This window comes from Pimephales promelas, chromosome 22 (genome assembly GCF_988280905.1).
Source record: "Pimephales promelas chromosome 22, fPimPro1.hap1.1, whole genome shotgun sequence".
NCBI lineage: Eukaryota > Metazoa > Chordata > Actinopteri > Cypriniformes > Leuciscidae > Pimephales > Pimephales promelas.
In genome coordinates, this window is record NC_142790.1 from 21853966 (window position 1) to 21866401 (window position 12436).

At 37.6% G+C, this 12436-nt stretch overlaps 1 protein-coding gene across 16 annotated transcripts in view; it reads right to left on the reverse strand.

Moving 5' to 3' along the window:
• cnksr2a (connector enhancer of kinase suppressor of Ras 2a) overlaps positions 1 to 12436 on the reverse strand; it is an 84670-nt gene that overhangs the window by 47247 nt on the left and 24987 nt on the right. For 12 of the 16 annotated variants that reach the window (XM_089125803.1, XM_089125801.1, XM_089125793.1 and 9 more), the window contains exons 4-5: positions 6710 to 6815; positions 2207 to 2248 (exon numbers count right to left, since the gene is read on the reverse strand). In XM_089125803.1, the coding sequence (XP_088981929.1) occupies positions 2207 to 2248; positions 6710 to 6815 (148 nt within the window). The remainder of the gene's footprint in view (positions 1 to 2206; positions 2249 to 6709; positions 6816 to 12436) is intronic. The other 4 variants (XM_089125800.1, XM_089125797.1, XM_089125796.1 and 1 more) reach the window with 1 other exon arrangement.

A 12436-nucleotide genomic window follows, 5' to 3' on the forward strand; every position in this document is an offset into this window, starting at 1 on the left:
TATCTATCTATCTATCTATCTATCACCAACCTACACACAGCAAACAGTGTTGGGGATTTTTACAATATTGTGTTACTCCCTAATAAGTAACTAATTGTGTTACTTGTGAAAATTTGTTGGCTTATGTTTTTATATGCATTACAGTAACTCAATATTACTCTGGTACTTTTGAATGTACTTACTCTTACTTTTACTTGTCTTGTTAGCTGGCACCTCCATCTTGTTGTATTGTGTTAGTTTAGCAAAAGGATCTGCAATAGCAAAAGTCTATTGCAGATATAGATATCCATACGTGCGTCTAACTACGATTACGATTGCTTAGACAAGAGTGGCCTATGACTTACGATTATCAGCCCATAAAAAAAGGCATCTATGTATACTGCACAGACTAGTCGACTTTACAGTAATGCTCTGCCATGACCCAAGCTTGACGTTGACAAGTCGCTGATCATGGCCAATAGAAGGCACAACAGGATAAGAAATCTTTGAAGAACATATTTGACAAATTTCTACTTTTGCAACAGTTACTGTAAAATGACAAGTTGACAAGTTAGACAAAAGGCAAGGTCATCGCCTTTCTAAACTAATGCACTGCTGTATTGTAACGCTCATAAATACAGAGAGTAGCTCGAACATCACTTGCAGATCAAGCGTACACAGAAACATTTAGTAGCGCAGAAACGTATTGTCGACACTATTCTGTGATTTATCAATAATATAGCTTAGAAACTGAAAAGTTCTAGCATATATTTCTTAGAAACTAAAATCCACAGCTATGGACACACAATAGCTCTCTCAGTAATGCCTTCATACAGTAAATATAATCGTTACCGTGCTGCTTTATCTGTATCTGTAGTCTGTGAGAAATATAATGACCCAAAGACAAAAGACCTGATAAAAACAAGCTGTTATGTACAGTAGCAGCAATAGCCTTGTGGGCAGCGCTGTGCTTGTGCACAAGGCAGCCTACAGTATGTCCGAGTTCAGCTCGAGGTTCAGGCTTATTTGTTCATCAATGACGCCTCGATTTTAATCACATACTGTACGTACATGTAAATGTCAACTTAAAAAATCTGAAGGCGTTCAACTATGTATTGTAACAACCTATCTACAGTATCTACTAATTCTATCTACCTATCATACCTACCTGACTAAAGTACCTACAGTATATCACACCGTCAAGAAGTTATGATACTAATTGCTACTGGATTTGCAAAAAGTGCACCTGGATTTCTCTGTAGGTATACTGCAGATTCATATTTGCATTTTAGGGTCCTGTAGCACTTCAATTCATTTTGTTTTATGGTTTCATCTCTCGCTTTACTTCTGCTTTCATCTGGTGTCATTGGTGTGTTTGTTTCTCCTCCTACAGTCAGTAACTGAGGTGGGGTGGTGCTGGAAAATGAAATCTGCTGCTAGCAGGCGCAATGTGAAGGTATTTATAGCTGTGGGACTCAGTGAGAATGACAGCTGTGCCCAGCCCAGCAGTCTGTGGCGACAACAGGACCTGCCACACACACTGCTGTGCGCTAGTGCGTATGAGACGGGAATCTCACAAAGAGCCTTGGTGTGAGTCTCCTGTGACTGCAAAATGAACTTCACCTCAGGGCCTGAAGTGGCATAATACATGTTCGTAAATGATGTTACCTGACGATTTGACATGAAGAATCACATCTTTTACAAATCATAATCCCTAAAATGTATATCAATGTTAAATTAAAAGGCTGGGAAGATCAAAGGTGAAATATGATGGATGGAAACAAACTAAAAGGTTATGAAGGTGAAACTAAAGATGAATAAGTCCAGACACTGTATACAGTGGTTAATAATGTAATGTAATGTAACATAATATATATTATAAATTTACAACCGTGAGCAATATTGTTATTTAATGTAATACTAGATCAATTACTAATAAAAAATCTTTTGGGGCCAATAATGCAGGGACTTCTGAAAACACTACCGAATGATGACTCAAATGAATCATTTTCTGAATGAACTACATTTAAAACGTCTATTCACAACACAGTGTGATTATAAAATCAGTCAGGCATTTTGTCTAGCACAGATATAGCAGGCAGCGAGAGTATGAGCATCCTCACGATTCTTCCTGTAAATGAAGAAATGAGGGCAGAGCTCACAGGAGAAACATTAGAGCTCATTATCAGCCTCATATTGCAGCATAAAAAAGAAGAGAAATACTTACCACATGGAGGATCTTATTTTCGGTTTCATAGACGGCACAGTCCTGCAAAGAAGAGAGGTAAGATATTACTGTCATTTAAACAGTTTAGGCCTCTCATGTACACACTCACCCACACGGAGTGTTTGAGAAAACATTTAGCAGAATATGAGATAATCTTCCAAACAGCTGGGTCACTGCGTTCAGAAATGTCAGATGCTGATCTAATGTAGGAAGGTTGAACAGAGGAGAGCCCCAGGCTCATTTTAACATTCAGGCTCTGATGGAGACATTTAAAGGAGCTCCCGAGGTTCCCGCTGGGGGCCGGGACTACTGTGAAAGTTCATGGAAAAATAGCAAATCTCCCATTTGATTGTGTCTGTACAGATGTCATATAAAGTACAGTAAGTCCTACATGAAGTGTACACATATTTTTTGACACTAGATGTGTCTACAATTAACAGTTTGAGGAGGTCTATACAGTTGTGAGGCTGCATATTCAGAATGTTCACTAACCGTGGACCAATCAAATTTGAGACTGAGGTCAGATTTCAGCCACAGTAAAATAGGAATGTACAATATAAAGTTCATTGGTATAAAACAGATGTTGAATAGGCTATTTTACAGTAGCATATCTATTTTAAGGTTTATTTTCAATGAAAATCCAAAAATCACTTTGAATGGGATATTTTTAAATAATTACACTGTTTTTTTAAAGAAATAATAATTTTATTCAGCAGGGATGCATTAAATTGATCAAAAGTGTAAGTTAAATGATTTATGTTACAAAATATTTCTATTTCAAATGAATCTGCTCTTTTGAACTCTCTATTCATTAAAGAATAAGACATGTAATAAATATAATGATTGTCTTCTGTAGTCTTTCAAGTGGGTTTATAATTCATGAACTAACATTGACAGAGTGATTAAACTGAATTGAATCAACACTGAACTAAACTGAGCTGAATAATTGTCTTCTGTAGAGCTGCTTTAAAGCTGAATCAAATTTGTTTCATAATTGATGAACTTTGCAACATCGACACTGTCATTAAACTTTACCGAAAAGATTGCAATCGCTTTACCGAAAAGATTGAGACATTTTTACTGGCTGTTATGAAGTTTTTTTTTTCTTGTAGCTGACAAGTCAGTCATTTAATATTCTTAATAGTCCTTAAATTTTTCATAAATGGTCAGTGTATTATATCCATCAACCAAATGGCATTAACTATTTTTTCTATTTATGGGACAAATGTCCATTATAAAACTTGAAAAAAGACATTTGGTCCAGGGACAGACAACCAGACTATAAATCCCTGCTTAGTATATGGATACATTGAGCATTTATGAAATATGAAAGAAAACACAATGAAGAAACTGATCTCTACCCATCAGCCGTCACCATGGCAACACCCACTCGGATTCCTGTATCCATCACTGACCCCCCAAACCCAACAATGCCAGTAGGAGGTCACGATTCTCTTCTTCTTTGGTCTAAAGAAATATATATTTCTCCGTTTTTGCAGCATCTTAGAGAGAGAGCTTATTTTTTGTCGTCATCTTTGGTGAACTCAAATGCACCTCTTCCCTTTCATCACAATAAAGTAATAACCAGCCCTCTCATAGCAAAAGTCTTGAGAGAGAGAGAGCGAAAGAAAAGAGTGTTCCCAGGAAATGAAACATTGATTCACTTCCCTTTCGAGCACTCCTGAGCATCTCCGTACCTATTCAACAGTGCTGTCACTCAAGCCATCGATCATCACGCAGAACGCCAGTGTGCATATTTATGTGTGTGTGTGTCATTAGGACTTAAGACACGTGCATTCTCATGTCACAGCATAATGTCTCTAAAGAGATAGTTCACATAAAAAAATGAAATTGTGTCATTATTTATTCATGCTCATGTTGATCCAGTCTAAACCCAAATTTATTTCTTCTTTTACACTTTTTAACTTTTTTTAGGAAAATTAAACAGGGACTGAAACTGTCACGCACAATAAAAGTAAAACATTTTTTTTTCGACTGTATTTTTGACCAAATAAATGCAGTCTTGGCGAGCATGAGAGACTTTTAAAAATGATATTTCTCACTGACACCAAACCACTGAATGGTAGTGTATTTTAAATGTATTGTTAGCACTGCTATACCTGCTTATAAACATGATTGGAAATACAATCCATTTTCCAGAAAAGTTGGGACATTTTGTAAAATGCGTTTAAAACCACAATCTGTGATTTGTTATTTCTCATCAGATTCCAAAGTTTATTGAGTTAACTTATTGTATTTTGTAAATATAAACAAATTTAGATTTTGATGGCTCCAACACACTCCAAAAAAGTTGGGACGAACTGAAAAGATTATAATAATCTAAGTTAAACTGTTTTTGTTTTTTTAAAAAACAGTCCATAATTAGCAGGTGTATTGGTAATAATAGGCGAGGGTATCGTGTTTGGGTATAAAAGAGCTTCTCAGTCGTTGCAAGCAAAGTTGGGTCATGGCTTACCACTTTGTGCCAAATGTCATTTGAGAGAATTGTCAACCAATGTTCCATTGAAGAAAGTGAAAATCTTTCGAACACGTCAAGTCAAAGTTTATTTATACTACTTATACTTTTATTTAACAAGATAAGTAAAAATTGATGCATTTTCATTTTTGTATAAACCATTACTTTAAAGACACCACACACTGCGAAACAGTGAGCGAGAGACACACACACACACAAACAAACAAAAACTACGATGGCGGTAACAGTGATACCAGCAGAGGGCGCTCCTCCATACAAGCGATGTAAGCTATAATGCGATAATGTAGTAATGAGGACTGTCTCATTAAAGCTCATATAGGTGGTTGACTAGCGACTAGTGGACAAATCAGATGGTCAAACAGGTTTTTGGAAAATGTTAGGCTGGCACAAGCTCAGTCAGGTTCTAACCAGCTGAAAGTCCATCTGGTCATCTAAACCCATTTGAATTATCTTGGATCAGGTAGAAACCAGCTAGCATATGCCAAAAACACTCCTGCTAACTTAACATGGCTTTATTTGGGGGGGGGAAAAAGATTCTGACCTAATCTCACAGGGGTTGATCTGGGAGAAGGACCTCTGCTGGTCCTGAGCGCTCAATACTAGTTGCATTAGTTGAGATTAGAACCAGATCTCTGGCTTCAACGCTGTAATCTCTCCTGGATTAAGAGAGAGTTTTCGCAGTGCTCAGGATGAGCTGGCTGTGACAGATTCATGCATTTAATGCTGCTCTTGCTGGCCATGACCCTCTGACCTGACCAAAAATGATCTCCTGGGTACACACACACACACACATACATACTAGCATGCTTATGACTCCAGCAGGCTGGAATCCTTCTCCTGTCTTATATTTCTCTTTTGTCTAGAATTGTTTCAGACTGATCAAGTTTCCCCTCCTGCTCTGCTCTAAAAAGACAACATTACCCATGATGCTTTCAGAAACAAATGAGCTGTAGTTCTTGAAATCCTCAAAGTGCTTTTTAAAACCTCTTTTTAAACATGTGGAAGAACGTAAAATGAGCAGATATGTGAGAGATATCATATTAATCATATCTTTAACAAGCACTCAGTAATTTTTCATCATTAAAAAATTGTGTAATAGAAATTCATATGAGATTAGTGTCAGTACAAAGGCATTTAACTGTTTAGTCTCATTGTCTAAAAAACATCACAGTTGGGTGATTTTAAAAGTTTAGTTTTTTTAACGAATAATTATTTAGCAAGAATGCATTAATGTTTTGACGTCTGTCTGTAATTCAGATATTGTTGTTTAATTTTTTTGGTGTAAATTTTACTCATTTTAAAATGTTTAACTTTCAAGGAATTAATTTGACTAATTATTACTCACTTTTAATTTGTTAAATTTAATTAATAATGTTGCTAATATTAAAATTTAATTAATAATATTAGAGTACTGTATCACATTCCACAAAGATATTAAGCTGCACAACTTTGATAACAATAAGGAATGTTTCTTGAGCACCAAATCAGCATATTAGAATGATTTCTGAATGATTGTGTGACACTGATTACATTTAAAATGTATACATTAATATATTTTTATAGTACAATACACTACACTCATTTTTAATAATAATAAAGTTGAAAGTTTTCAGTATCTAAAATAGTTAATTTAATAAAAGTACATATTTTTTTCAGATCATTTAACAATTTTCAGTGACAATAAAATATCAACACATTTAATTTTAAAACTGAAATTGTATTTATATATTTCTTTTTTTGACATGAAAATATACAGCTGCCTCAATATTTTATGTTTTAGTCCCTCATCATCATATTTGGCAAAAATAAAAAACCTCTGACTGCACCAATCTCAGAGCTAAATCTGCCCTGAAAGTCCTTCTCATTAGCTAGACTACAGCCAAATACAACCTACATAAATATTTCAAAGAATTTCCCCAGTTGAACTAGACTCAAATGTTGTTTCCATGAGAAGTATTCGCATGTACAGTAATATGAGAGTGTTTGATCTTGGTTTGGTCAATTACCTGTTGTACTATGGTAGTGAGTTCCAGGCACAGCTGGATCACGTTGTTCCGGGTCATGGAATAATCTGTTACGGCAGCGAACGGTGACCTGCAAAAGAAGTAGCACCTGGAATTAACCGTTAGATTATTCTTAGAGCCAGACCCACAAGATAGACAATTTGAGTGTGTGTGCTTGTAAACTTTAGATATGTGTCAGAGTGTGCTGTGCTATAGGTTATCCCCGTTGGTCGTGAATGTACTCCAGACCCAGTTTCTCTCTTTCTGTGAGTGACGAAGTGAATGTGGGTCGTGTGTATTGAGGCTGTGTGCTATATATACAGGGCTGTAGGAACATTGGTTCATCGTTTCTATCCTGTGTCTAAATATTCCTCTAAGACCGGTGGGAATACCAACTGAAGCAAACCCAGAAGCCCCTCACAATTTAAGAAACTCTAACAATCTTTCAGCGTTGCGCTAAAAATCGTTCATTGAAAGACCCTACTAGTGCTCTTATACCACCCGAACACACATTCCTGAGTCAAACTCTCTTCTCTAAATAGGATTTGGGATGCAGCTCTAGGCGAATACCAAATCCCCATTCAAAACTCCACTCCTAAATGTCAGCGACTTCGCTTGATTCCCAAATATCACTTTGTGGTAGATGAGTACAGCGACAGCGTCTGACCCCGGTTTAAGGACACCTGTCAGCAAGCATGAACTCATCGCTTCACGAGAGCTGTCTGAAAGAAACCTGAGGGGATGGAGAGGGAGGGAGAGACGAAGAAATGATAGCAGCAAAAAATAAGCAAAAAAGTTCAAGTCATCCGAGCTAGTCTGCGAGACACTGAAATCTATGCAGCTCACTCGATTCTCTCCAGGATTGACTAGACTTCATTACATTCAACCTTTGCTCTTTCAAAGCATTTGAGCAAACGCCGCCATCTGGACACGAAGGCTCCAGGCTGACAGAAAATCCGTCAGTTGGGCAAAAAAGACCGCTACCATCTCCTCAAGGCCAGGCCTCAAAGTTTCACCTCTTCCTGCTCCAGTTTTTCGATCAATGCATGAGAGTATATGGGTGCTTTTGTAATTGCTTATGTGCTGCTGTAAGATCCTTTTACACACGGAGAGAGGATCCAAACACTTTAAGCTCCTATCTGAACAAATCAATGAAAAAAACATTATCACTAATAAATGTCAGGGCATTTACATTTATGCATTTGGCAGATGCTTTTATCCAGTGCATTCAAGCTATACATTTTAGCAGTTCACATTCTCCCTGGGAATCAAACACGTGACTTTGGTATTGCATGGTAGTTGACTTGGTGACCTTGCTCTTCTGTTTGAGCTCCAGAAAAGAGTCAGGAACCTTTATCTAGGCAAAGACCCCTTTTCAGTTGGTAAACATGGTGACGTTTTTTATGTGGGCGGAGCTTAGGTGGAGGCAGAACGATCCCTCTGGCTGCTTCACTAACGCTAGTTAGCAAGTTTTATTAGCTTATTTTTTTAACAATGACTGAAGAAAATCAGATTTTATCTTAATGTGTAAGGTCACTCACTGTCCAGGGGTGCGTTTCCCGTACAACGACGTAGTTCGCTGCTTCACTACCATAGTACGATGCATCGTTGGAAAAATCAACTAGCTAGTCACGACTGTTTCCCGAAACCCACTGTCGCAAAGTATCGTTCAACCACGTTGGTTTCGCGCGTGGTGGAGTAATAACTACTTTTAATGAAAATGTTTGAGATCCAATTAACTAGGGCTGAACGATTTTGGAAAATAATCTAATTGCGATTTTTTTAGCCAATATTGCGATTGCGATTTAATATGCGATTTAAAAAAAAAGTTATTTACCTTCTGTATTAGTCGACAAAGACAAGCAATAAATAATTGTATAGTATGGATGGGAATCTTTAGATAGCTCATGATTCGATCTACTTTTTTTCTTATTAATTAATCTTAATAACTCTTAAAATATGAATTTAATTACATGTGTAAAAACACATACTTTAAAAAATAAATATATAAAAAAAACATTTAATTAAAGCAATTACATGTTAAGAATTTTAAATAGGCTATATAAAATAATATAGCTTCAAAATATAAAAGCTAGTAAATAAAGAGAAACAAAAAAAAAACATTACAAGCAATAAAGAAAGAGTGGTCTCAGTATTTAAAAGTAGGCTGTCTGAATGTTTTTCTTTCAAGAGCTGGAGTGATTTCCCCTCAGTTTAAATACGATAAGCTGCATTCACACTAATGCATATATCTCTTTTCAAATTGTAAATGTGGTTTGTCCTGTTGGTTTAAGATATAACTGACCGTGTTTACATTAATTTCGCGTCATAAAAGCATTTTGACATGCAAGTACATTTACCAATGAGTCGCTCACGGCCGCATGCACGAGCGCTCTTCACAAAGCATGCGTTAGTATTTTAAAATGAAAGCAGCCTTCTCAGTGATTTTCATAGTTTTAATATATAAGCCAACTGCATTCCAAAAGACATAAATAATGCCTCTGTGAAGCATTTGTAAAGAAAATTCCCGCGGGAGAGAACGCGCACTGCAAGTGTAACGTTATAACATCAAGCAAAGCGGCAAAACCTGTTCAATGAAGCCCGCGAATGTCCTTGTAATTCGGTTCAGTCCCGAACTTTATGAAATAACGTTACTATGTTTTGGAAGGTTCGAGCGGTGTCGTGTGTGTGTGTGTGTGAGTGAGGAAGAGAGAGAGCGAGAAAATAGAAGCAAGCAGATTCAGAACGCGGTTCGTTTCTAAAGCACGCGCAGCGTCATCACGCATCTGTGTTTAAAAACTATAAGCTCATACTCGATTCTGAAATTCTCTGAATCGATCCAGGATTGTTGAGGAGAGGAGAGAATAAATAACACAATAAACTGTTCTTTTCTGAACGCCAGACCGCGTAGCGTGGCAAGTTGATGCTTTATCTTGCAGACTGCTTTTCTCTCGCGTGTCAAGTGACCAGTATAATCGCAGCTCTTGCGATTACAAAATCGCGTTTCATCATATCGCGATTTTATCGCAAATGCAATTAATCGTTCAGCCCTACAATTAACGCTAGATTTGTTTTATATAATTTACAGACATGTCATCTGAGTACTATTTCTAATTGTTCTCAGTTGTTTTGCTTTATTACCAGACTCAATATTTGGCTCGTTCTTACATAGTAGAGCGAGTTCGCAACTAAAATACGTAAATTACATTTGTATGTATTCTGAATAAAAGGCACCGGTTGTACTGAATGTCAGCTTGCTTATTTTGCTCAAGATAAGGATTTATTACTTCCAAATGTCATGAAATATAGAAACGATGCTTCTAAACACAGGTCGAGAGCTGACGTTCAAACCACACAACTTTGCGATGCTCTTTACAAATGTTCGTTGGAACGATGGTTTCGGGAAACACCGACTCGTTGAACTATACTGGTAACGACGGAACTTGCGACCATAGTTGGCTAACGATGCTTTCGGGAAACGCACCCAGGACCGTGATTGTTATTTTCAAAAGTTCATTTTAACGGACAAAACCAGATTGGCCGACCCGTAGCCTTCACACGCTCACTCAATGCATGGACGATCTGACAGGATTAACGTTACGTAACATCAGTTGAGTGGCCTGACTTCTACACCTACCTAATGGAGAAACCGATCGTAAAGAGAAACTGAGGGCATACAAATCTTTAGATGCCTATAACGGTCATGTACAAGACTGACATGTGTACGATCCGCAGTTCTGCCGAGCCAGCGCCGAGACGACGACAATGTAAAGAGTGACATTACAGTGCGATTTTAGTCATGTGAATATTTTCTAGAAATAAAAAGTCCAGATACAGCATATTCATTTTTCATTGATACTTGCACCAAACAACACAATAAGATGATATTTAATAATAATTCAAGTAATTTAAGCTCCTTATTATGTAGCCGAATCTGTGCTGGTTTGCATTGGCCGCCTCCAGTTTTCACTTTGTTTTGCCTCCAGCTAGCGCCGTGACGTAACTGTGATGTCGGCGCAAAAGGAGTCTATAATGATTATACCATAAAAAGTAAATATGGGTAACTCTAGTGGGGCACCATCAAGACATTAGAGGCTCATATTTAGACTAGAATTCGAAATTATTTATTTTTATTTCTAGTATGGTTTACTAGAATTATTCTGTATCCTTTAAAAAGGAGTGCATTTGAAAACAGCTGAGCTGAATATAAAAAAAACAAATAAAAAAATAAAAAAGTGACACAAATGAAAATGAGACTGAGGAATGGAAGTACACTGTGTTTGTAATGTAGTGCATAGAGGTTGAACAGTCTTTTCACAAACTTTATAAACATTATAAGTGTTTTGTCGCTTGAACAATCAATATGTTGAGTACTGCTCTATTATGCCTCTTACAGGGATAGTACACCCAAAAACTTGAAGAGTAGCTGTCAATGGAGGGATAGAAAGCACTCAAGGTTTCATCAAAAAGATATTAATTTGTGTTCCGAAGATGAATGTAAGTCTTATGGGTTTGGAAGAACATAGGCTGAGAAAATAATAACAGAAATATCATTTTTGGGTGAAATACCCTTTAATGTAATGGACGGGTAAACAAACCTGACAGAACTTCCAATGCATTTCAATAAGCCCCTCCCACATGGAGCTCCACCCACAGTGAATGATAATGAGGGAAAGCCCACAACAAACCTAACAGAAGCAGCCAGGTTTCATTAAACGATGATCACGGGCTTGGCAAGTGGAAGAGGAGAGCTGGTGTCAGCCTGGATGGATATCAACCAATAACACTTAAGGGACAGAGACTCTCAAGTCAGTCATAATGTCTCTTGGCTTCAGATCCATTCACCTGCGTTAGTGTAACTCTGTTCCTTCCTCTCTCTCAGAGTTCCTTCTGTTCTTCCACTATGTCTGCAGGGGAGACGACAGCTCTACTGGGGACTGTTTTGGCAGAGAAGAAAGACCGGGGAGCGTAATTAGGCCATCATTAATGAAAGCGGGGAACGAGGCACCCCTCCCACCCGGTGGCCTTGTTCCTACAGTGTGCGTTCCTGATAATGGATACTGAAACTCAGAAACCACTGACTGGCTACAAGATCAGCTTAGTCAGCAAGTCGTGAGCTGGTGTGGAGTAGTGCCCTTAGCTTGATCCCAATCTAGACTGGGCCAATGTGAAATGTGTGTGATATGAACCGCTGTCAGGTCCAGGATCAAAAAGTGGGTTTGCGGGTGTCTGGGCACAGCAACAGAGAGATGGCGTTCTCAGTGGGGTGTAGCTGAGAGGATATCAAATGCCATCTGATGGAAAGTGTCCTACTGTGCGGTGCTGTCCCAGTCCAGAGCTTTATGCCAGGCTCGGTTCCAGAGGGAGCTGGACCGAGTAAAGCAGCTGGATAAAAGAATAACGTTTCAACCAAACTACCCGCAAGTGCTGTATTTATACTCAGACAGGTCAGTTTATTAGACGAATTAAACTTGTGAGGTAATGCAGCGCTGCTTCACTTTCTCTACACTATCATAGTAAACAGTGTGTTCAAAAGTTATAATGTTATTCTATGTGTTAGTTTGTTGGCTGTATGAGACTAGCAGTAAGCTAGATCAACATTAGAATAACATACTGACCATATTCTAACATTTCATCATGTTGAACTATATAACATTGATTTGTTTCATGTACATTTGTTACATTTGTTTCATGTACAAATACTGTGAGAAAACATAGGTTTTAAGTTAA